Raw genomic sequence first — 26,779 nt, forward strand, 5'->3', positions numbered from 1 at the left:
TTCAAATTTGCTAACTTTCAAATTTCTAAATTTTCAAATTTGCAAACTTTCAAATTTCTAAATCTTCAAATTTCCAAACTTTCAAACTTCTAAATTTGCAAATTACCAAATTATAAAATCTACAAGTTTCAGATTTCCCAATTGTTAAATTCCGATTAGACTATAAACCTTCGCGTTTCATTCGTGCCTTCGAAATATAATTTCTACATCTACGATTCTTTTCGTCCCATTGATTTTATCCTCCCGCATATGAGACGCTGCATAACGCAGCAGATACAAAGCCCGAACGAACGAGCAAAAATTGTGCGTGTCATCGAGTGGAGCAATGTCCACGCGCAACCTTCAAGTGCAGTCGTCGTATCGAAGTCACGGTACATGTTACAGCTGGAGAAACGGGCGTTCGCATGATCGGCGTGTTTCGACTTTCTACTTGTACTACAAATTGGCCATTTTCTTCGATCGTTTAAATTGCCTGGTCAGAAAACGAGTACATAATGTGACAGCATACACGTCGATATAATTACTCGATATTTCTTGCCGATCTTCGCTCGCGTTCCGGCTCGTTTATCTTTATCACACTACCGTTCTGGATACTCTACTGTGACTAATTAGAATTTAATTACGAGCTACGAGCAGACTACCGACGAATCGTCAACAATCGCATTTCGACCTGTTGATCGAACGTATCGAATCGTTTAAATATTGGCCATTTTTCGAGGACGATCATTTTAATCGTGACTACAGTTGGGACAGCCAGGATTAAAACACTCAGAAGCTACATTTAACAAGTTCATCAATTGAAAGGTAGAGACAGGTGATGATATTACAAATATTACTCTTTGAAATTTATCTTGGATTAATTTTTTGTGCTATTTCCTTATAATAAATGTAATATGAAAGTAAGACGTTTGTTCGTCGAGAAGTTGAACACGATTCATTCAGCTACGAGTGAAAACGAAAAAGTGCAGTTGATCAAATCAATCATACTTTATTTATTTCATTATTATGCAATTTGACTTCCGAGAGACTCGGTTAATACACAGGTGATGGAGCTTTGGTCTCGCTCATATGGACTCGATATGTTCCATTCCAAACTTTCTTTGTCACAAGATGTAATATTCCCATAAACTGATTCGTAGTTATGATATCATATTCGGCCACTATATCTTCATATACCATTTATAATACCATCTCATACTATACAGATTTCTACGAACATCTACAAAAACCCGCAACCTAAATAAAAATTTGTATCTCTGTCTGAATATCATAATAATACTTTGTATATTTTGTATACGTTTGCATATTGTATACTGTACGTATGAATGAAGTCTACTTATGATTATGCGAAAAGATGTGAATTTAAAATAATGATTTCGAGGAAGAACAGCGTGAACCAATTTCAATTACCAGACACTATTGAACAATAAAATGGTAAATTCGCTATCAATTCGCTATCATTGATTATTCCGGTTTCGGTAGAGCCAAATTTTAAGTCGATTATGGTAGTGAAGTCTTTCTCGATCGCGAACGGCCGTGCTTTACATGCAATCGCGATTTCGACTGAGGTGAATCGAAAAAAAGAGCACTTTCTCCAGGCATTCGCGATCTTCGAAAGTTGTCGGACCGCGATGTCTCACGAGGTCGCCTTCGCGAGAACCTTCTCCGTAAGCTTACGCACCAGATTTCCTTGGACGGCCACACCGCGGCGCCGGAACGTTAAATGCCACTGACATTCACTTTTCGTTACGTGAAACGGAAAAATAAAAGAGACAAAGAAAGAGACTAGGGTGGACCGGATGAATCACGCGACTCACACACAGATCCGTATCGTTCTTATGGTTAACCCTCCATCGGTATTATCAGGTTGTAAACGATCACGAACGTTAGTTTTGAGTCTTATGTTTAGCTCTAAAGCACTTAACTTTTTGTATTTTATACTTTATTTGATAAATGTTATCGTTGTTTCGTATCGTTGTAACTCTTCTGGAAGAGTGCTAAAAAATAATAGCGAAATTGTTAAAATGGAAACTGAGAACACCTGAGATTCGTGACCGAGATTCAACCTGTTGTAATCAACACGATCAAACGTAACTCGGTTTAAGCAACTTTGTTACAAAGTTGCAGAAGCTTGCAACAACCGGCTGTCCGTTGAATGCTACGAAAGAAGGTAGACGCGATCGCCCATGAGAATTCTAAACAAACAATATTCGGTTACTTCGAACGGTTCATTAAACCATTGTTTGCGAAAAGAAGATTACGATAAAACGAAGAACCTCGTGATCTTAGTAGCTTCGCCTTTCCTGTTTTCGTGCCTTCACTCGCCTCTTGCAAGAAACTTTGTAAAGCAAGAACTATAGGAAAACAGCATAATGTTACGAAATATATTTATATTTAACAAGAGCAATTAATAAATATGAAATTGTCAATATCGTAAAAAATGTCTAGTATAAAATTTACTAAAATTCGTAGTGTATCAACTTTCATTTTTCTTTTATTCATTGCTGTACTTGGATTTTTCGATACAAGATTCATGCCCACACGTGGTCACTGCTATTTAAAACAATCAACGTCACCGTATTCGAAGCTATACGTTCTCGTTAATGAAACTGTTCCACGTAATCAAACATCCACACCCATAGACTCTTACGCGTTCGAAAAACGATAAATGGAGCAGCATTGGGCAATAGAACGCCGCCCGGAGGCCAAGTTTCGCTGATTTAAGTTTGATCGATGGATCGAAACAGCCGATGAATCGAGAAAGTTACTCCTCGAGCGTATACCTAATTGATCGGCATCGAGGAAAACTATTCGATCGTACGAATTTCCTTCGTTCAGAAGCGAACTCGAACGGGATAGTTATCGATGTCGTCCACTTTGTGTTTAATTATTTATGCGTGAAGAAGATCGTTCGACTTTCCGCGGTCGGTTAATCACGATGAAAGGCGAGATAGCGGGTTCAATGTGGAATTGTTACATTCTCGCCGTTGTTTATGGGCTATATGGGGTATGGAGCCGAGCATTGTGTGTAACAAAAACTGATTGATAAGGTTAAAGGGCGTAGAAAGAAAGTGATGTAAAGAATTTCATTGTGCTCGTATCCTTGAAATATCGATGATATATTAGCGTAAGCATGCTTGGAGTATATAAAGGATTTTTAAGTAATCGTTGGAATCGGAATGGTCGACAGTTTAATTGTATATAAGTTGATGAATGTATGATTACGTCGCTCGAGTAAATCGTCTTTTGTTACAATCACTTTGATTATATCGATGAATGTTCGAAGAAATTTATTGGAAAATCGAGTTTTTATTATTTGATTCGCTGATGGTTCCAAGTTTTATTAATTTCGTGTTTTTTTTCATTGTCTGATAAAATCTGCCTGATATGAATGAATGTATCTACGAGTTTCAAATTATATTAATTTGAATAGCGTAATTAAACTACAACGAAAAATTGAATACAGTTATCTATATATGTCGTTGTAATGGCCAACGATGAGTCAATACACTGCCGTAAACACATTGTGATATATTCTGTTACATATTCTTTACCGTTTCTTTAACACATCAGAAGTGTAACTTTTTATACAGATTATTGTCAATGTTATTTGTCAATGTTCAAGATCTTCAATATTATCATACATAAGAGGCCATCTAGACGATGAATTATGTACATATTTATATCGTCAATACAATGTTGACAACATTAAATATTGACAGTGATATTAACAGTAATAGTCGTTTGTACGCTCCTTAACATGTCAGATTTCAATGATCCACGTAAAATCCTGCCAACAAACACGCATCACAGTGACCGCATTTTTTCATACATGTTGGGCACACCACAGTTGCTGAAATCGACTTTTATAAAAGCATATCGTCATAAACGGCGCAATCGACACTGTAGTTGCCTCTCCATCGCACAAACATGCAATTTCAGCCAGCAACCAGTTTTTTTTTATCAATTACTACATTTAACCTACAACATATGTATAGTGCTGTTTCTTTGATCAGGCAATTAATTAAACCATCGAAACGACCGAATTATACAATTTTTTGATACGTTATCGATCCCAGTAATCGTTTCGAGAAATTCCCTTTTTTTAAAGCACTGAACGTTTCAAAGGATCCGACAACGATCAATTGCAATTAATCCACCTGAAGATATATCGAATTGCTTGACACATCACTTCTCCGAGTAAATTATTTAAAAATCTGGTCTTTTCAAACGTTAGAAATTTCACCGAGTTTTCCACGATATTTCCTTAAACGTCATCCCTAATTCATTCTTAAATTCTCGTTACGACATCTTGCGCTAAATTTATCAGCAATTTGCAAAATTCTCCCCTTCGCAGCACACTCTAGGAGTTTTATACGTAAATAGTTTGATTGTATTTTGTTTGATTTATCGATACATCATCGATGAGAATAAATCAACAATTTCGCATATTTAAGACATTAAGAGCTTTATATACGTTACGAAATTGATTAACATATTGTACGATTCACGTGCAAGTATCCCATTCAGAAACTGTTTCATAATTTCCAATAATTATGTCATTCCCATTATATCACAATACCAATAAGCGTCTCCCAGTAATTAAACAAATTTCCTTTTTTAAAACAATATTTTTTGGACAGAATTCGGCAATTAGTAGAGAATTTGGTCACTGTGGCGACCGAGTTTCAGGAACGAGACTCGGTCGCGTACGTGCGAAAGGTGTATCCTTGGCGGTCGGGGCGGCGCCGGAAATTCCCTCGAAAAATGTTTTTTAAACAGGTTTGACCAGTGGTTACTGCGCGTGTGTTATCGATCCGAGGCAAATGTGAGCGGGAACGTGCGTCGTTGAACGACTCGAATCCGGGACAATGATATAACATGCTCTCATATTGGTTTCGAGACGATCGAGCAGCGTGTGCCTACTACAATTGCAGTTGCACGCGTGCCTGAACATCTGCCAGGTCGTTTGCACAAACAGATCGAGCTTTAACAAGTTTCAAGTAGATCAAGACGAATATTTTTTCTTTATGTGTCGAGGAAGACTCGTGATCTTGTTGCGCCGATGTTGCTTTTGAAGTTACGCGCGTTTTGAGACGGTGAAAGCGACAGCTTGTTACGCTTGTTACGACGCAAGAAGTTGATTGGATTCTCTGGATCGTACTATTACGGTTCTTGGGGCGGGCTGGTTTAGATTCTGTGTGGGTTCTTTTCGAGAAAATTTTGACGAAGGAAGGTAACGGAGAGAGAATGTAGAATGATCGTCAATTTAAAGTTAAGTCTTCGAGAATAATCGAGAATAATTTGTATCTGTATTTTTTTAACTTAAATTTGAATTTTGATTTTTAAATTGGAATTTGTTAATTTGAATTTAAATTTCAGTCTGAATGACTTCGTTTACGTATAATCTCGAATAGTCTTGAAATGTCAGTTGTACGTAGATTGCAAAACATATTGTATCAAATGCACCAAATCGTCGCTTTAACTTTCTCCTTGATGCCTTCACTTGAATGAAAATACTTTCATCGTTCCTCTCGTGGAATTCTGCAACGTTCATCGAAAGGCTCTCTTCGTGTTAAAAATCGAAAGTGATGGGAACAAACCGATCATTTACTCTTACATATGAGCCATTCCGAAACCAAACTGATCGACTTCAATTTTCGAAAGACATTTTAACTTTGATGCAACCATGTATATCAAAATACATATAATTAAACTTATCTCTCTAAATGTGAGAGTTTAAAATTTAAATTCAATCTCAATACGCATTTAATTTTATTTAAAATTTTAAATCTTAAAATGTAAATTTATGATCTCAGTACATGTTTTCCTTTTTAAAAGGTCGGCCGATTAACTTGAATAAGATTGATAAGATTCGTTCGTGCGTGGCTCGTGTAATATCTTTTATATTCGGTCATCTAATAATTTATATATTCAGGTATTCGTTAAAGTGATTAATAAAATAATAATTTACCGACATTATTTTCCGTACCATTTTTAAATTCAAAATATTCGCCACGAGCAACCACTGTTATTTTTGTACATGATACTGATCTGAATCTCGCAAATGCTATCATATCAGTCAGATTAATATAAATCAGACCGCTTGAAATGAAATACTGCTCGATGTTGCGAAAGTATTTTCGGAGAAGACAAATATTACAGGAGCACGATACACGACGTTCATTCTAACATAACGTTTATATTAATGTTAAAGATATTTATAAACGCGTCGAGCAAGATGAGACAGTGTGTATAAGATAAAGTAATAAATAGATACATAATTAGATAGAAATCTCGAGGTAATATAACGTACACTTCAACTCACATTTCATGACGCGCATTTACAGCATTGCATTTATTTCTAACAACACATCAACATATTTTTACTATTATATTTTCTCTGTTCTCTATCGCTATATCTCATATAACGTTTCACTTTTTTCCCGTAAATTTAAAGTAGAAAAAATCGATGAATAATATTGATCAATAAATGTCGATCAGTTTACTGATGTGAACAATTAAATTCAATTTACCCGAACGAGGGCGTGATTTCGTCATTACCACACGCTTACAGAGGATGTTTAAATACTTTGAAGGTGCGACTGGACCAATAATGTTTATTTGGTGAAAGGGGAAAGTTTTGTATTTCTTTATAGGAATACATCCGAGATTTTTAAATGTCAATCTGCGAAGGTTAACGACATAGATTTTCGATCTGATACAGAGATGCGTAATACGCATATATCAAATAATTTTATAATCTCCAGCCATTTATAATCCTTAATTGACTGTATTCTGTGCAATGGTCATATATTTCCGCTTAGTGTCTTGTATATGCATAGTTACGAAAATACTGTAAATGTAAAATACTGCATATTTTCTACCGCTCATGCTAGAATAACACTTTATTCTGTGATATTATTTCACTGGTTAGTCGATTAATTTCAACGACCTGAGGTTCTTGTAAGTTTTATTTAAGTATCTTACATAAATTTTTACATTGCCGGTTTTTATACGTGTATGCTAAAGTGCACACGATGCGCATATGCAAAAGTATATAAAATATCAAAAATATACTACACCTTGTAATACTTATTGAATAAAATAATTGCCTGTACCTGGGTTCTGTCTTTATAATTATACTCGTAAAAATATGAATTTGCATAAATATCCGTAATCCAGTGATGTTATAACAGAAACTCGAAGTTCGTACAATGCTTGGAAACGAAATTTCTTCAACGTTTGAAATGTATTCAAATGTCAAAGGAAGTGACAAAAATTTCCGATAGAACAGATAATAAACAGTGAATTGGTGACGATAGTTGAACCGTTCACCTTGAAAGGTGCATCATTCTCTTCCAAGGTACGCCCACTCGTTGCGAAATAACATTTCACCCAGACGCATAATCGAAATTCGATCGGGTGTGGATCAAAGGAGTCCGTACGTGAGTAATATACGCAAAAAAAAAAATTTTGCTATCGAGACATCCATTCGAGAAGGGGAAGAATGGAACCTTGGCATTCTCCGCAATTCTGACCCGAATCTGGCTTCCAGCCTTTTGCGGTTTTCTGTATGATCGTGACTCCTCGATACGTTGTACTCGAATTTGTCTTTTTCTCGTTTCCCATCTTCTTCTCTTTGCTGATGACGAGAAACGATTTTTTATCGAAATTTGAAACACGGCAGGTCGCAGTGAATCAAAAGGCGCGCACCAAGAGGACCTTGACTCGCCTTTCGAGGTATTTCGTAACGTTCATTGATCCGATTTTGGAAATTTGCACGCAACTTTGAATTAATTTATTTTCTGCCACAGTTCTTGTCGGAAAATTTGATTGTTTTATGGAGTTACTAACAAAGTCTGTGGATATATGATACCGATTTGAATCGTTGCACATTTGTGAAACGTTTTAGTGTACAAATACGTACGAGATATCCAAAATGTTTACACATGTCCGTAGTCCATTCGCAATTTTAGATTTGGAATTTTAACGTGATTGATAAGAAGACAGCTGTAGATAAAAGATTTTTCACACAGATTCCAGAGTGATGAACGATGATAAGATGTGTTGACAGATTGGTTGAAGTATGTCACTGCAGTGATTCGTTGATAATTTCGTTAAGTGAAAGTTGTTGGATAAATTTGTAAAAAAAAAAAGGAGGAAAAAATATGGCCTGTGGCGTATGTATTTCATTCTTCTTAATTTGGTTACTTTTATATTCACTTCGGGTAATCAACGGTGTGCCACATTATTCACTGTCACATGTAGCGTGATGCGGTAATTTCTGAACGAAATAACCTGGCCAACTTGACCGAATCGGCCGAACAGGTTGTCATTTATTTCGCGATTACTTTAACGAGAAACACGAACGATGTACTCGTTTGAACTAGGATAAATAATTCGACATGCTATATTATAGAAAATAAGGTTGATAAATATTAAAAAGTTAAATTGCCAATTTATTGAATATAATGGAAGAAAAAGGAGAAGTTCTTATTTAAAATAAATTTGAAATAAATTTTAAATGACGTGTAATATATGGAATAGCTGATTTATTTCAAATTGAATAATTTCGATAGGTAATTTATCGCGATATTAAAGTAGAAAGCTGCAAGATTGTGAAATTAAACCGGGGGAAACATTCTTGAGGATATACAGGGTGGTTGGTAACTGGTGGTACAAGCGGAAAGGGGGTGGTTCTACGCGAAAACAGAAGTCGAAAATATAGAATAAAAATTTTTTTTTAATTTTTCCATCGAGACAACGATCTATAACGTACCGCACGCGTACCGAGCGAAAATTCAAAGTCGATTTTCTCGAAAACAAAGCCTCAAACGAAAAATTTTTATTTTATATTTTCGACTTCTTTTTTCGCGTAGAACCACCCCCTTTCCGCTTGTACCAACAGTTACCAACCACCCTGTATTTTCGGATATAGCGTTCAGAACCTCGTTTCTTATTTATCATTACTACCAATACAGGAAATACGTTTTTATCAGCAATTATTTATTAGCAATTGGAAAGTAGATTGATATACATATATTGTATCGATCGTCGCCATCGTTGTTATTTGTTTCCATGATATGTGATGGTATAATAAAATTACCAGCAAAATGTTTAAAACTATCCAAGTTTAAAGTTGCTTAAAAAATAGTTTCGCGCTTAAGATCAACGTAAATCTCAATAGGCCAGCAACGTTGGCTACTGAATTTTCAAAATCGATATAGTATCGCCAAAAATCGTTAATCGCCCTACACCTACAAAATATCCTTAAACACCATAGAATCTAATCCTGCGAAACAACTCTACACAGGAACGCGATATCTGAAGAAGCCACCGGCGTTGAAAATTGTTCGACATCCACGCAATGTTCGCAGACAAACGAAAGGCGATAACGTTTCAACCATCGATGGAACAAAAACGGGAGAAAAAAAGCAACGATTGGGATATTCGTGTGGTTTTTATTGCGGTTACATAAAACGTGTAGCGATCGCGTAACGCGAAAACGAACGTTTGCACGTGTGAATAGACTTACAGGCGTTTAATTCGAGCGAACGTGAGAGATGTTGGTGTGTCGGCAGGAAGCGATGAAGAAAAAGGGAAAGGATTCCCTGGCCGAGTGGTCGATCGAGTAATGCAAAAGAGGAAAGGCATCTATCTGGGCTCGGTGAGGCTCCGTTAGGCTCGGTTTCACGCTACATTTTCTGTACTAATTATCCGTCTATCTCGACGATCGATACAATGTGATGAACGATAGGTTGATATTCCACTGGTTTCACGAAATTGGTTGCGTAATTATTTGTAATAACGTTTTATATAACGACGCGTTGTTTGCTCTTCTTCGCCTTTATATTTCCTCCAGGTGTTCGAACATTTTGTTTTACGACACTTCCCGATTCCTGGGAAGCCGATCGAACCGATCAATTTGCTGCTACCCACGTGATTCGAAAGGGAAATATTTCCTCTGTTCGTACGCATACCTTTATGGAGCTTGGTGATTGTATTCTAATAAAAGTTGATGGCGATAGCGTTTCTGTGCTTGAGAGTTAGACCGAGTAAGGCTCTTTTCGTTATTTCTTAATAGAGTAGAAGACCAATGGTATTCGCATATTCCCTGTGTAATGTTATATTAAGTTTATGAATAGAAATTTAGAGAAAGAAAAGAAGGGGAATAAAATGAAGGAAGGAAATGGAAAAGATGGAAAGAATGAAAGGGGTGGAAGAAGAGAAGTAAAATGTGAAAAGAGAGAGAATAAAAGATAAAGAAGAAGAAGACCGGTAAGAAAGAAAACAGAAGACACGAATTTGGAAGGAAGAGAAAGGAGAAGAAGGAAGAGGCAGGAGGCAATGGAATAAAATGAAAGGGAGGAAAGAAATGAAGAAGAAAAGGGAGGGAAGGAAGTGAAAGGAAAGGAAGGACTGTCGCAAATATTAAGCAAGCCTACGGTGGTCGTAATTAATCTGTTAAATGTGTACGAAATCATTTGGTAAACATTTTACCAGCCATTTCAGTTAAACAGGCAATCTGTGAGCATTGAGTCGTCACTGCTAGTTATTTCCACCAAAATGCTTCCTGATGATCAGGTGATCACTGTAAACGTTTCTAGGTAGTACTCTTCCGGGTTCAATTACTACCGTTTCTATCCTGAGCCAATGGTGAAAAACGGCCTATCATGTCATGGATTTCACTCGAACTGTAACTTCCTCTACGGTGATGAAATTCAGACTGGTAAGATTTCCGCATATGATGAACCAATGCTAGTAGCTACATATATGTGTGGTAGAGATTGTATGGAAATCCTAGTAACAAATTTTTAAGGAAGAGGACATTTCTATGATAAAAAAACGAACCAAGACAGGAATTTAATGAAGAAAAAGAAACAAACGGGCGCAAGGATACAACAAGTTGATTTCAGCAATGAAAAAGAAGCGGTGCGAGGACACCAAAAACGTAATATCTATATTTAAAGAAGGCTGTCCAAGGGCATGAAAAAATAATTCCATCAACGAAAAAAATAGAACGAGAGCTTCACGATAGAAGTAACAACCAAACACCGTAAGAAGGAAAGCTGTACTAGAAAATACAATTGAACGAAACTAATCTTCGCAAATTCCGAGAATATCGCAGAATTTCTAAGAACGTACGACAACTTCTGTTATTATAGTTCAATTAACGTACAAACTCACTAATACGAATGTATGAATGGATTAATCCACAACGTGGACTTTTTATAATCAAATTAATCTACAATCAAACGCAGGAAAAGAAGATTAGTGAGGGAAGACCTCACACAAAGTATACAACAGTACTTGCAAATACAGTCTCATAAAATCACTCTTTCGACCGAACTCTATGACAGTGATCGATAATCCGTCAGCCATTGATTTCCTCTAATTCCTCGTACGTTCGATCGTCTGTCGGGTTCATCGTATCCGTCGAATTCGACGAAGCGTGTCGGATGACCGACCCTGATCGCTCGTTTGAAGAGGCGCATTCTATCTCGTGGCCGCGTCGCCGCTGCCGCCACCGCGCCGCCGCCACGGCGGATCGACTTTCTCTCTAAGTCACATGATGCTAAGTCACATGCGTTCCTGCGCAATCTTGCATCTCGATGCAAGGCCTGTATGAGAGATCCCGCTTCCACGGGAGAATCGTGTTTTCCCTGACACTCGTGTGTACAGGTGCACGAAGTAAACGCTCACACGTAGAGACCGGAGACCGTCGGAGAAGAGAGGTCGTAGACACGCGGCGGATCGATCTAGATCACCGAAGCGAGCGATCTTTCTTTTCGTCGGCCTCGCGTTCGCCTTCCCTTTCACAGTAACTCCAGAATAATAGGGTTGAGCGGGTAACACGGTGAGTCACATGATCAGCTGCGATTGCCACCCTCCATCGCCAATTCTACGATGATCTGTTCAGATTGCAAGTACTAACGATGGTCGAAATTCGTGATTCTCCAGAGAAATTTGATCGACTTGCTAACGGTGTATCTTTGGGAATTTTAGTCGTTCATTTGTAAATTATATGGTCAAAAGCGTGTACTTTGAATTGCATCGTACATCTTTTGTGATTTGCATTCTCAATTAGGAATTCTGCGGTTATTTCTTGAAATTAGATAGATCGGAGTAGTTACAGTAATCAATTTGTAATTTTCCACTGCAGTTTTACGGGTGTTGCGAGAATGAATTTTTCTAGATTTCGATGATTGATTCGGTATGGATAAAGACATATTCCTACTTGTATTATAGGCGCGTGCTTGCGGTCGGATCTCTCGATTAGGAATTCCGTAATAATTTGGCAAAATTAAAGGTAGATGATTGAAATAACGAACGCGTAATTTTTTGTAGCAGTTTCGTTGATTTTGCAATGCACTCTTTTCTCTTGGTCAAATTTTATGCAACACACTGGAACGAGATACGATCAGATTTATGCGTCTTGGATTTTAATCGATGATTATTCGAAGAAGAAGAAAGAGAATGTCCGCTACTGGCCAACTCCTTTCTTTTTTATTGCAATCTACAGGATGTAATAATTGTCGATTACGTCAGGGATGGCCGTAAAATTACAAGAAGACTGGGGCGACGAGGATAAAATATAATTCATGGGTACGACCTTTTCTGTAATTGATTCGATATTAAGTTAATCGCCGCGTTGCGCTGGTTGTGTGTGTAATTTGTCGGACTTGGTCCTCGGTAAATTAAAAGCGTATTATCTTGCGTACATTGGAGAAAAGAAAGCCGGCTATATTGTTCGACGTTCGCAATTCTTTCGCGTCATTTTTCTCCAACGTTTCGCTTCTTTACATAATAAAATTAAGTTTAGACACGTTTAATTAAGAATTAGCCCGACACACTGTACTCGACAAACTTGCAACCTCGATCTTCTCGAAAGTGAGACGCAAAGCGGAAGCTTCGACTTCTTCTTTCTCCTGCCGATTGCCCACTCCTGCTGTTTTCAACTTGGAATTTCTCGTAAATGAAGTGCGTAACGCAACTTTGTTACTTTCGTGTTATTTTGAACCACAGTAATCCCTTCGGTTTCATTCATCGCCACTGTATATATTACGGTAGATTATACATCCCTTATTGAAGTTAGGTGGCAGAAACGATCGGTCTGCGTACATATCCAAAACGAGCGCGAAGGCATGAGCTTGAAATCAGGTTAAACGCGAACGGGAGAGCAATCGGGATATCCGCGCGAGAGAGGGAAGGGAATTTAGTACATGTAGCGTTGCGTATTCTGCCCTAGTTTGCTTCCAAACTAAGTAGTCGGCGGTCCCACCGGTTTCCCAGGCCGTTTGATTGACTGATGCTGCGGCAACTATGATTTTCATGCTCGCTATACAGCTGCTTTCCGTCACGATCCTGTTCTATTCATCCCTGGGGCGGTATTGAACGAGCTTCAAATAATGATCGAACATTCTTTGATTTGTCACTTGTTGTTAAAAAGTATACGCACTAAATTAATTAAACGTATGTATGTAACATATGTGAATACGATATTCGTTAGTATGTATTTGTTTCAAGCTTGCAACGTTTACGATATATTTTACAACACAGTTTTTGTCATTAATTTTTGCACACTTAGATTCTTATTAAAATAATGAGCAAAGAATCAAATCTGGTGAAATTTTTCTAATTAAAATGTTTCTTTTGATATCGCTTGTAGCAGTTGTTTCTAATTTTATTTCGATATATTAATTTCTCGTTACCGACTCGTTGTTAATGGCTAAATGGAAGATTAATTTGTTAATACTATCGTAAATGAATATATCCGCATTCCCTGTACCTGCAATTAATCTCCGACATCGCGTTGGAATTTAATGAGAAACGAACAAAGTTGCTCGAAAGACCAAAGAGAACAGGAATGAAATGATGTTCGTGTACTTTCCAAGAAAATATTTCCGCCATATGTATACATCGAAATAGGAGAAAGCGGATCAGAATTTGGAATTCTAGATTAGAATCTAGATCGTTAAATACTTCCTTTTATTGCCGCGACTGGCGTTTACCTTCAAACGTGTCCTCGACTTCTGCCAGCAGAAGATTGCGACAGCTGCAATGAAATTCCGCTTTTGTCTATAGTCTATAGGATAATATTTTCCTGTGTTCGAAATAGAACCTCGACGATCGTTTTCTCCTAAGACAATTAGGCTCGAACACTTGATAACAAATCAAACGATATATATAAAACCAATGTTAGATAAGATCAAATTAAATCTACGATGCCATAACTTACATCAATACGAATAGCTTCGATCCTATATGTATAGGTATATGTAAACGATCGTACTTTTAGACTTCCTCCAATTTTTTTACCTAACTTTGTTCGAAATTCAATTTCTGAAATTTTTATGCCCACGATATTAAAGACATTGGCTCTTATACTGTGACAAGTATGTTTTACATGTCAATATTTTACAAATATTTTTTGATATTACGTGTATTCTATGGATTTTTCACTTTTAAATTTTTCACGGATGCATAAATATGCGCATATACAGGGTGGTTGGTAACTGGTGGTACAAGCGGAAAGGGGCTGATTCTATGCGAAAAAATAAGTCAGAAATATAGAATAAGAATTTTTCGTTTGAGGCTTTGTTTTCGAGAAAATCGACTTTGAATTTTCGCTCGGTACGCGTGCGGTACGTTATAACGGATCTCACTGTAGATCGTTGTCTCGATGGAAAAATTAAAAAAAAAAATTTTTATTCTATATTTTCGACTTATTTTTTCGCGTAGAATCACCCCCTTTCGGCTTGTACCACCAGTTACCAACCACCCTGTATATAAAACCACTGTTAGATAAGATCAAATTAAATCTACGATGCCATAACTTACATCAATACGAATAGCTTCGATCCTATATGTATAGGTATATGTAAACGATCGTACTTTTAGACTTTCTCCAATTTTTTTACCTAACTTTGTTCGAAATTCAATTTCTGAAATTTTTATGCCCACGATATTAAAGACATTGGCTCTTATACTGTGACAAGTATGTTTTACATGTCAATATTTTACAAATATTTTTTGATATTACGTGTATTCTATGGATTTTTCACTTTTAAATTTTTCACGGATGCATAAATATGCGCATATACAGGGTGGTTGGTAACTGGTGGTACAAGCGGAAAGGGGCTGATTCTATGCGAAAAAATAAGTCAGAAATATAGAATAAGAATTTTTCGTTTGAGGCTTTGTTTTCGAGAAAATCGACTTTGAATTTTCGCTCGGTACGCGTGCGGTACGTTATAACGGATCTCACTGTAGATCGTTGTCTCGATGGAAAAATTAAAAAAAAAAAAATTTATTCTATACTTTTGACTTATTTTTTCGCGTAGAATCACCCCCTTTCGGCTTGTACCACCAGTTACCAACCACCCTGTATATAAAACCAATGTTAGATAAGATCAAATTAAATCTACGATGCCATAACTTACATCAATACGAATAGCTTCGATTCCGTATGTATAGGTATATATAAACGATCGTACTTTTAAACTTTCTCCAATTTTTTTATCTAACTTTGTTCGAAATTCAATTTCTGAAATTTTTATGCCCACGATATTAAAGACATTGGCTCTTATACTGTGACAAGTATGTTTTACATGTCAATATTTTACAAATATTTTTTGATATTACGTGTATTCTATGGATTTTTCACTTTTAAATTTTTCACGGATGCATAAATATGCGCATATATATGTAACTGTTTCACGGAATAAACTATGTTTATTATATTACGTATTTGTCGTGCATAACGTTTCTGTAATATCTCTAATAACGTAACACTGAAATTTCAACGATCTTTCACACAGCATAACGCAAATCTGTTAGAATCATTGAAGTTTGGAATGTATAAAAATTGCAAAACGATATTTTGACGTGGTGTTTTTTACGCCAATCGAATGGGTCATTTACTAGATGTTATAGAGAGGTTTACACCAGTTGATTAGTTGAAAAATAGCACGGTATCGTAATATTATCGTTGTGGTTCTAATACGGAATCGAAACTGCGACCACACGACTTCACGGAACTTTCATTCTTTTGCATAGCTCGCCGCGTGATTCACAGTAGGCGAGTCTGGTCCGTATGTCCTGCATCGTTCGTATCCTGTTATGTCCATTGTTCGACATCCTGTTTGTCGTGGTCGCACCACTTTTTTTGATACCGATAGTTGATACCGACATTTCACCTGGTTTCTAATCGACGAATTATTCTTTGGAAAAAGGTGTGCGAAACTTTCGAACAAATAATTTTTCATTCGAGTTTACCAATGTTTATACAAGATTCAATCTTCTTCCGTATCTCCATTCTCCGCAATTAAGAACCGAGAAAAGAAAAAATAAGTTATTTAATAGAATTTGTTCGAAAACACAGTTACATAATCCTTTTATTAGTTCTTGACTATGAATTTCAGGCAAAATCCTTGTTACTGTTCGAAAACTTCTATACGTATTGGACACTAGAGCAAAGAACATTTTTGGAAGGATACTATAAATGGATTATTATTTTTGTATTATTTTTATTTCTATTTTTTTTTTATTACTAATTTCCTTAAAATTATTACAAAACAGTCACAACTCCCACAGTATATTTTTTATTTAAGGACTCGATTTTAATCCCCAACAATTCGTCGCAAAACATTCGAAATATCTAATACTTTGGAAAGTAAAGGAATGTCATTCTCTATTGAAATTTCGAAAACGACGAAACAACCAAACTAAGACGCATCCGGCCACGAAAAACCTAAGACCTTGCTCCCGTTGTGAAAGTAATCGCGACCGAGCTATTACGAGGAACGTGTGTCCTCTCACTTTCTGTATGCACGCCCGTACAATGAGCTGGTGATCGAATTACACCAAACATGAGAGGGTTAACGGCGTAAAAGGTGGCAGCCATTAATTAGCAAGGTACAGAGACTCGTTTAAAAACGGCGACAAATCTCGAATGCAAGCACGGAAAATTCCATTTTTGGAGTCTGTTCACCTGCTGCTTAATCGCTGTTCCTCGCTATCTTCGGTTCTTTTGTACAATGGAGAACAAAACAATGATAAAATAAAAGCTTCGTGTATATAAATAAATAAAATCACGATAAAAAATGATAAAATATAAATAAAAAAAAATAACGATAGATAAAAGCTTTCTCATAGTTGAACTGCGAATTTTTATGTATCTTTTTAAAGATATAATTAGAAAGATAGAATCTCGGTAGAGTTGTTTCACCTACCAAGTAGTATAGAAAGCACTGTATTTTGCATATTTTGTATATTTTTTTACATCAGGTTGGCGTTTTATATTACTTTTGCACTTATAAATTTTCAATAAATGCATAAATGTTCACTCATAAAGCAACGAGTGTCGAAACTGGCGGTATCGCAGAACGGATATGATTAAAACCACTTTTAGTATTTAAACGGAATATCTAATTGAATGCCTGATGATCGAAATAATTCATGTTGATTTTAAATAAGGAAAAATGCAATTTTATCGATATATCAGTTTGAATTTTAGAAAATTTTATGTACATGTCTAGTTGAAATAATAAATGATTCGAATTGCTAGATATAAAATTAACGATCGTAAGAGTACAACCGCGCTGCTCTTTTTACACTGAAATTATTAAAACATATCACATCGAAGAATAAGGTTATAAATTAATTAATTATAAAACTAATATAACTATATAAACTATAACTATATAAAATATAACTATATAAAGAGATAATTTTTGGAAGTCAAAATATGAAACGCAAGTAAATGGAAGTTCTCAGCATTTTGACTCACTCCACTCTGATTAAATATTGGGTTGGCAACTAAGTCATTTCGTCATTACCACCTAATGATAAAATCCCCAATCAGTTAGTTGCCAACCCAATAGAATTGGTATACATTTGGTAATTTCTCTTTATGAACGAATATCTGTATAAATTTATTTTATCGCTGTCGAGTATCAAGGATAGATACATTTAAGCTTCATTATGTTTATTAATTTATAACACTTATAATACGTGAAATTCGGGAATAGTAGCAGAAACAAACCGAAGAAGCGGAATTTCTTGTAGCGTACAAGGGAAACGATAATGATATTATCTGTGCATATATGAACTTTAGAAACAGGATAGTTACCAGGAAATGTATTTTAAAAATCGATAACAAAATTTAATTTTTCTTTGATATCGACCGTGAATAATATTCCTGTTTTAATGAAGCAGAAATCTTCGTTAACGCATTACGGAATATCTCAGTATTACTAACGCCATCCTTCGTACAACTTGAGGACTTATAGAAACAGGACATGGTACAAATGAACAAGTTAAATCAGAATCTCGTTGATGAAAGCACAATTTATTTAGAAATATAAAAAGCCAACAAATTGTATCAAATCGTGTAAGTAAAAATTTCACTTGTTCATAACATCATGTCAATCTATATAGATAGAAAATATATATATATATATAAAAATATTGGGCTACACTCTAAAGAACCATGTATTAAAAATTCTCGAAAAACTCGTTCTCTACATACAAAAGAAACGGATTTAATAACTTCCATAATTAACATTGTGTTAGCAAAAATTTCATTCTCGTTAGTCCAATGCAAAAGACCGAAAGAAAGTCTTTCTCATTTCGACACGCAGTTTGTTATTAATAACGAACCATGAAATTTCCATAACGTCATACTAATCTAAAGTTGAATAGAAAATATACATTAGTTGTTAGTATATTATATTCTACGAAAATATATAATGAAATTCTCAAAAAATCTTATTCGTACATAAAGAAAAAGTAATGTTGAGTCAGCATTAGCATTAGTGATATTACTTAATGTCGAAGCATTCCGTGGTACAGCTACCATATTCGATTTAGTTGACAAATTCGGTTCTGTTCATATACGCATTGTAGTTGGCATACTATTTGTTGCAGTTGGCATACTATTTGTTGCAGTTGGCATACTCATAACTGGCATACTCATAGCTGGCATACTCGATTCAGCTGGTGAACTCGATGATTTTATTGTTGAAGTAGCTGGGTTTGATGTTGTATGAGGTAAATATAATTCAGGACACTTTACGGCACAGGCAAGATTCAGTATGTACGGCTTTCCTTCAGTCGACTCGCAAGAATTCTTGCAAAAATATATTCGTATCGGCTCGAGCAAACCAAAGCCGAATCTTGGTTCCTCGATTCCTTCTTCAAGAATCTGTTCCTATATGTATGATAATAAGAACAAGAAATTAATATTTATATAATTAATATTTATACAGGAAATTATAATATGCAATAATCATTAATTGTTAATTGCTCATAAAAAGACACTATACGCATTCAAAATGTTAACTAGTTGAACAATAACGAAATTAATGTATTTATTTGCAGAAAAATTAAATTTAGTGCACTGTAGTTTCTTTGAAAGAAAATCAGAAAATAGCAAATAATTGACAAAAAAAAAAAATGTTATCTACGTATGCGAAGAAAAATTCGTTCGTGGAGAAGTTAACGATTTTCGTGGAAAATTGATATTAAGGATAATTAATAATCACTCTGGTATCATCGGAAATTATTTATGGTTATGTAATCGAGCTTTAGAAACACGAAAGCCGTGGCAAGTCTTAACCTGTGACCAAACAGATCCGATCAATATGAACAAAGCAGCAATCCATGCGGTGAGACGCGACATAACGAATTCGTTGTTAATATAGTTTAACCGCGAAACAACACGAGCAACATTTCCCAGTAGAATTTTCCTTTCGTCTTATATACGTACGCCGAAGACCGTGGATCGTTAAAAATTCAAGCTTGACCTATTCTCCGCTTTTTTTCAACGATATCTCTTTGAAATTCAGAGTTGTCCCAGCTGACGGATAACACGCATCCTTATCGCGATTCTTTGTTCGATGAACGAGAGAACAATTCAGACACAATTAACAAGTAACAATGTTATTGAACACAGATGGGACAATGTTATTTAAAAATGAGAATCGATTGAGATCAGGAAACAAATAGGACTTTGTAAATGTTTTATATTAATTTTCTATTGGATTTAGAATGATATTTAGCTGATATTTATCAAAAAATGTGTTAAAAGAATATTCCTCGTCACTATAGTAATATTGTTTGAAGTTATTGTTCGTTTTCACCTGTATGCAAATGATATATTGCATACGTGACCGAAGAATGAGAGTTAGGGGGTACTGTTGCCAATGAGTCGCGTGTTAATATCGAGCGAGATGGAAATCCATTATATTTGTGTCCATCGTACTCGAATCTGTAGCCACGTTTGATAATTATCATATCAAAAGCAGGAGTATCGTGTTATTTTCCATGCCATGCCTAATTATATGCAACCTGATTTGCATTCGCGTGTATCGTGAGCTCGATAGCCTCTATTGTCTCGGTTAATTAAATTGTTCACGAAAAGAAAACATACTGGCTATTAATTGAAAGTTTTTAGATTTATATATCACGTAAGTCAAAACTATTGATTGTACAGCGACAGAGAAAAACAGAAACGTACAACGTTTGATTCTTCCAAAAATTCTGAAATACTGAATGATTTTATATTCAATCTTTGTTCATTCAAAATAATCAAAGAATTTTCTATTTTACCAATATTAATTGTTCAATTTTTGTAAATCATCATAATCAAATAGTTCTCTTTTTATTTTGAAAAATAATCCTTCCTATTTGTCATATATGTCAATATGCCATATATTTAGTTTTTTGTGCAAATCAATACCAATTTGTCAACTTTTGCTATTCAACATAGTCAAAAAGCTGAATTTCCTTCTGGTTTAATAATTAAGTAATGTTATGCCAGAAACAACCATTAATTTATATATATACGATCTTTGTATAAACCAATGCCGATCTACCAATTTTTATAAATTCGTCATAATCGAAAGTCCTAATTTTCTTGTTACTCTTTAAAAAAGTCCCCTTTAGCCAATATAAAGTAATTAACGCCAGCAAAGGAGGTCGTTATTTTCATAAAGATTAATTTCCATCTATTTCACTGTGTCGCGTCAATCAAAGTCATATCGAATGATTTTTGCATACGGCGAGAAGCGGATGGCGAGGATTCGAGAGTGCATATAAGACGTTGATTATACCAGAGTTGCGCTTATGACCTTTCACGCAGGACTGCTTAAAGTTACGTCAATGGTGTGCATTGTACGAGAGAGCTGACTGGTTGGAAGGCGATAGACACCACGTGATCCTGCTACCAATGACGCCGGGGAATACCAACGGGTCGATAACAATGAGACCGACAACGATGCCTCGGGAATATTCTCTTCGCCTGGGTCTATCGACCTGACCTTATATTTCCTGCCGTTTTCCTTTGGCACGACGTCATTGTCTTCCACCGGATATTGTCTGATCTTTCGTAACTCCTTATCTTCACTTTTTTCCCGTATTGTTAACGTTGAGACATTTGGTGCCTTTTACACTAGGCTAGTGAAATTCTATATGGATACAGTATTTCTTTGATGGACGTACGAATGGTTTATGTTTTATGTAGCCCTATTCTTTGTTTGAATATTTTGCTTAATATAATAGATAAGATCGACATTAGATGTACTGAACTCTGTCAGATTTATTCGATGATTATGTTTGCACGGAACTTGCATTGATTGTGAAAATTTAAGACGGAAATCGATAATCGTGTATCGACATAAGGTTCGTGTACTTACTTACGATGAATAATGAATGTTAATTTTGAGCTACTAGAGAATTGCATAATACATTTTATTACACCGATGTTGACTATAATACAATAATAATACAAAGTTTTTATTACTAGAAGTAGAAAAGAAGGTATACAGTTTATCTTAGCGTCACTTCTTTATCAAGAGTCGGTAACACAAACTTCTAACACATATATAATTTTTATTGTATTATAAGCAACTTTTCATTGGGTTATTATGCTACTCTATGTATTTGTATTCTATCGTTTTAATAACAATAATGAAGTAACTATATTACACTTAAATATTTCATATCAAATATTTCAAAATTGTTGACACTTATGCTTAAATGAATATTTTTGTTATGTTTATTTATTTATTTCGTACATATATGATATTCGTTACATTAAAACATTAAATAAAAATCTATATAATTAAAAAGATCAAAGATATTAATTACAATGTAAAAAATAATATAACAATATATTTATAATTAACGCGATTCTAAACACGGAACGAAGAGATAGGTTTCTACCGATCAGTATCAGGTTTTGCAAGGATCTGAGAAAAATTGTCACTGCGGAAATTCTTCGATTCAGTAATTAACTGTTTTGCGCGTGATTCGAGCAACTAGGCAGTAACGGGGAACATTATTTGTGAAAGTAATTGAACTCGTTATGAAACTCGTCTTTCAAGAAAGTAATCTAACCGTGGTGGGGTTTTCGTAATTCTCGGCTGAATCTCTAATTAGACCCGCATATGCCAATCGATCCTTCTTCAGTCACGCACCGCGTTCGATTCGTAGCAGCGAATAGAATAGCAGATGGTCGACATTTAAGTTGAACTTTTTCGATGTTCATTCGAATCATTGCCACTAGACGTCTGGCAAAATCATTGGTCAATCCACAAACATTAATTTTTTATTGCCTAGGGAATTTTTTATACTGGCTAAATGCGCCAAGAATCGAACGTCCTTTGTCAAGATTATCTACCGTCGGTAATACGGTTCATTGCCAAAAAAGTTTAAAATTCTCCTCAAAATATGAAAACTCCAAGTTTACATTTCTAAATCTCCAAATAAATCTGATTTAAAATTTTCAACATCTCATATTCCTTTCTGTCGTGTCCAACCGGTCAGATTGGATTTCAAGTTAAGATTTCTAAGTTTTTCATATAATTCTAAATTTCTACGAATAGCTCGTAAACAAAATTTCTTCTATTTCTTTATACGCTTTCACAACTCGCCGGATCTAAATCACATTTTATCTCTTCGAATCTGCGTTAACTCGGTCGATAACGAAATTTTCCTTGGGGATTCCCTAGTGATCGGTGGTTCCCGGAGATCGCAAGACGAAAAGTCACTCGCTGGAGATCGGTTTGCATCGAGAGACGAAGAAAGTAAAGTGCTCCTAGACTGATAACTAGACGAGAAGCCGGTTAATTAGCCGCACAGTTAGATAACGCTCTTTATCTAGATCGCGTGGAACGATCAGAGGCCCTGTGCAGTAGCGCAAACGTGCACCAAGCCAGCAGCCAGTCGACACTCGATTGGCGGAGCGGATGGTGGTGGATGGAGGAGGTAAAAGCGACCGAGGGGCTGTTGCAGGCGCGAGTGGAGGTGAGGAGGTGGCTGGAGTTCTGGTTCTTTGCAGAGAACTCCTCCGGTAGTCGCCTCCTTGACGTTCCTCTGGGGGGTTTCAAGCTCGCGCGTGGGAGTAGAAGCTGATAGTAGCGTGGGGTGCATATCGAAGGGAAGATGAGAGTGGGTGGATGGAAAGGAAAGGAAGGGTGGGTGAGCCGTAGTAGATAGGTGGATGGGTGGTTGGTCGGTCGGCTAAGTGGTTTGAGGGCGAGCTGAAGGGAAAGAGACACGGCGTATGTACGTGAGCAAGGAGCGTGGAAAAGGGCGGTCGGGGAGGTTAGAGGCCGTAGGAGTGGGATTGCCGAGGCGTGCGTGGGTGAGCGAAGCCGTCGGTACATCGAAGGGGGGAAAAGGAAGGACGAAGAAAGGAGAGAAAAGACGACGGGAGTCGGGGTGTATGAGAGACACGTAGATGGTGGTAGAACGTAGCAGAAAGGGAGGCTACAAAGCGGAATGGAAAAAGGAAGGAAACGACGACGAGAGGGAGATAAATGAACGACAGTGGAAGAGAGAGCTTGCGAGCAGCAAGGAGGGAGTATGGGTTAGGAGAGACAAGGAGAGGTTGGTACGTGGTCGCTGATGGGAGCGAGAAAGGAAGACACGTTGAGACGGAAGGTGAGAAACACGGGGAAGGATGGACGGAGATGGTAGAGACAACAGGGATAGTGATACGGTGTAAAGACAAATAGAGCGGGAATGCAATAAGGAGAGACGCAGCCCGAATATACATACATATTTCGAAGAAAGAGAAAGGCAAGAGGAAGTGGGAAAAGAGAGACGTTAGAGGGAGGAGGAGAAGTGGATGATCGAGGGAGATAGGCACTGGAACGGATAGGCACGCTGCGAACGAACGAGACAGAAACGAACGGATTCTAGAGGAAAAGGGTACGAATGGAGAGTATACCATTGAAGGGAGCGACTAACAGAGATAGCAAGCGTGTATTAGAGGATGAGAGGAGCTAGGGTGAGAGTAACAGGCAACCGCGTTAGAATGAGATAGAAGCCGAGAGATAGAGAGGGTAAAGCAGAGAGTCGACTCGGATATGAGGGTGTCGCGCAAGCCGGTCACGCCGAGGTTTCCATGGCAACGACAGGCGATAAATCAACCCGCAACATCCCCGAGTACCGCCAGATAAAACCGCATACACATATGTGTATACGTACATATACGCGCAGAGTGGAGATACCGACTGGTAACTCCGCGCCCAAAAAGTTTTCCCTTCGACCGATTTATGCCGCCGCTGCCTGCAACACCGAAGAACGCCTTGCCATCGAAGAAGAACTCTTTTCTTCCTTTTCATTTCTCTTTTTATCTCTTCTTCCCTCTATCTCTCTCACGCTGGCCGTCAACGTTGCTCTCCCTTCGACTCCCTTCTCTCTCTTCCGCCTTCCTTTATAAACTCGTCTTTTTCTTCCATTCCTCTCTTCATTCCAGTTCCCCGTCCTTTCCTTTTCTCTTATTATCCCTCCTTCTGTCTTATTTCTTCCTCCTCTTCTTCTTCTTCTTCTTCTTTCTTTCCCCCTTTTCATGCATCGCACTCCGTGCTTCTCCCCCTCTGTGATTCTCTTTATCGTTCACCTCTCGCGATCTCCTTCCTTTTCGCGCATTCTCCATCCACCAGCGTGTTCTCTCTTCCGCCCTCCACACAGTGTACGCGCTCTCGCACGCCCTCTCTCTCTCTCCCGCTCCCTCCCCCCCCCTTCCTCACTCTGTTTCCCTTTCTTGTTCACTTGTCTCTCGGCTATGCAACGCGCGCGGCCAACACACAGCTACTTCTATACAACACGGTGGTTCGCCCTGTGCATGCACACACGGTGGCTGTCGGCCTATCGTGGCGCATGCCACGACCTCGAGCTGTCCTATCGTCCTTTCGCCGCCACGAGAAGTATGCAGACGTTGTAACTTACGATTAAACGCAGACGGTGTTGATAATAACAGTTCATTTCCCTGCCACGCTTCCGATCCCGCGCTCCGTCTACAAGGTAACGCTGGAAACACTGGAAACGCAACGGTAACACGGATATTCCGGCGACAGTTTTGCGTCACAGCTGTTCCCACGCGTGGGAACCCCCGAGCAGGAAAAAAAATATTACGGATGCGCGTTTTATACCTTGCGGTATAATCGAAGAAAAATTGCCGCGCGAAATATTTTTGCTCGAAATTGAACGGTTTCTTGGAATGATTGAGGGAAGGAAACAAGCTCTTGGCGAGTTGCTCGCACGAGGATCGATACTACCGAGATCGATGCCTCGTGTCACGTCACGCGTTTTATACTCTACAAAGGGTTTCGCGTTAATGGAGATTCCCTTGCACGGTATTGATACCAAGGAATTTCCAGAATTTTATTTTTTAACAGTATTATGAGCTATTTTACAGATATCTTTCCGATTCTTGTCATTAAATGTGTATTAAACTACCGAGTAATAATTCCAAAGTTGTTAAATTTCCTATCTTTCTGCAACAACTCTCTTAACTTTGCTACTGTTACCTGGCAGAACGTATAAAATCTTCGAAGCTGTAAAGTCGGCCACGTTTTCCAACACATTTAATGTTGCATGTATTCCGAACGAAAACACGAACAAACAGCGTTGAATAGCACAAAAAGTCCCAATTCAGCGTTTATATTTTACGCAATTGTGGAATATTATTTTATTATGAATGTTATCCCTTCCGCACAAATTCCCAACAAACTTTGACGTATATACGCTCTACTGGTTAATACACAACTAATATGAAATCTTTGAGAAAGCAACGACCGCTTAAATCTGACGCGAGACACGAGTGGAACGAGCATTACTTCATATCCGTTCCGAGGTTTAGTTCAAGGGTCACTGGTTTTCGTTTAGAGTATGCAGAACGTCGTAAGTAGTCACGTCCGGAACGTACGATGTGGCATTTCGCTCGCAGCACAGGGGCAGAAAATGCGTAGGCCGCAAATAAACCCTCGCGAATCTAATCTCATTTAGCACGCCACTGACGTCACCGGAGGCGCCCTCGTGACGTTGCCACGGTCGTCGGTGACGTATCTTCCTCACAACGGACGTCCTTGCCCAGGATACTTAAGGTCGGCCTAATGGAACACCTTTGCCGGCCACGTGTATTTACGTCGCTTTTTTTGTTTAAAAAGGTCGAGCCGAAAGATGTTACCTTCCACCCTTTTCGATCAAATCGCGCTATCATCGATTTCACCCTTCTGCCTTCTGTAAACCCCTGCCCAATTTTTTTCTTAGACCGTGGGATATCGTGGAAGGCATGTTAGAATGGAAATATTAGTTAAATATTTACAGTAATAATATGAAGAATTGGTTTTCCATAAATGAAACAATTGTTGCGTATTGTTGTTAAAAATTTCGTGGAAAGTCGTTGTCGATAATTTAAGGATCTCGATGAGATGATTATTTTTAAGAGTAACGTTTTTTAGTCTGTCGTTATTTTTAATAC

General features: G+C 37.3%; 2 protein-coding genes across 2 annotated transcripts in view; one reads left to right on the forward strand and one right to left on the reverse strand.

The window, feature by feature from the left end:
* LOC126867871 (centrosomal protein of 290 kDa-like) overlaps positions 1-26,779 on the forward strand; it is a 130,356-nt gene that overhangs the window by 60,633 nt on the left and 42,944 nt on the right. The gene's annotated exons all lie outside the window — the stretch shown is intronic.
* LOC126867941 (uncharacterized) lies at positions 18,335-19,975 on the reverse strand. Its single transcript, XM_050623044.1, has 2 exons — positions 19,625-19,975; positions 18,335-19,216 (listed from the first exon to the last, which is right to left on the reverse strand). The coding sequence occupies exons 1-2, from the start codon at positions 19,685-19,687 to the stop codon at positions 18,896-18,898; spliced, it is 384 nt and encodes a 127-aa protein (XP_050479001.1). The 5' UTR covers positions 19,688-19,975; the 3' UTR covers positions 18,335-18,895.

The sequence above is a fragment of the Bombus huntii genome, chromosome 7, assembly GCF_024542735.1.
Source record: "Bombus huntii isolate Logan2020A chromosome 7, iyBomHunt1.1, whole genome shotgun sequence".
Lineage (NCBI taxonomy): Eukaryota > Metazoa > Arthropoda > Insecta > Hymenoptera > Apidae > Bombus > Bombus huntii.

Bases quoted from the DNA above. Each gene is read 5' to 3' on its own strand.
- LOC126867941 (XM_050623044.1), bottom strand. From the start codon at position 19,687: ATGTCGCGTCTCACCGCATGGATTGCTGCTTTGTTCATATTGATCGGA. The intron at 19,217-19,624 runs GTTAAGACTTGC...TCATACATATAG, and splicing joins TCGGATCTGTTTGGTCACAG to GAACAGATTCTTGAAGAAGG.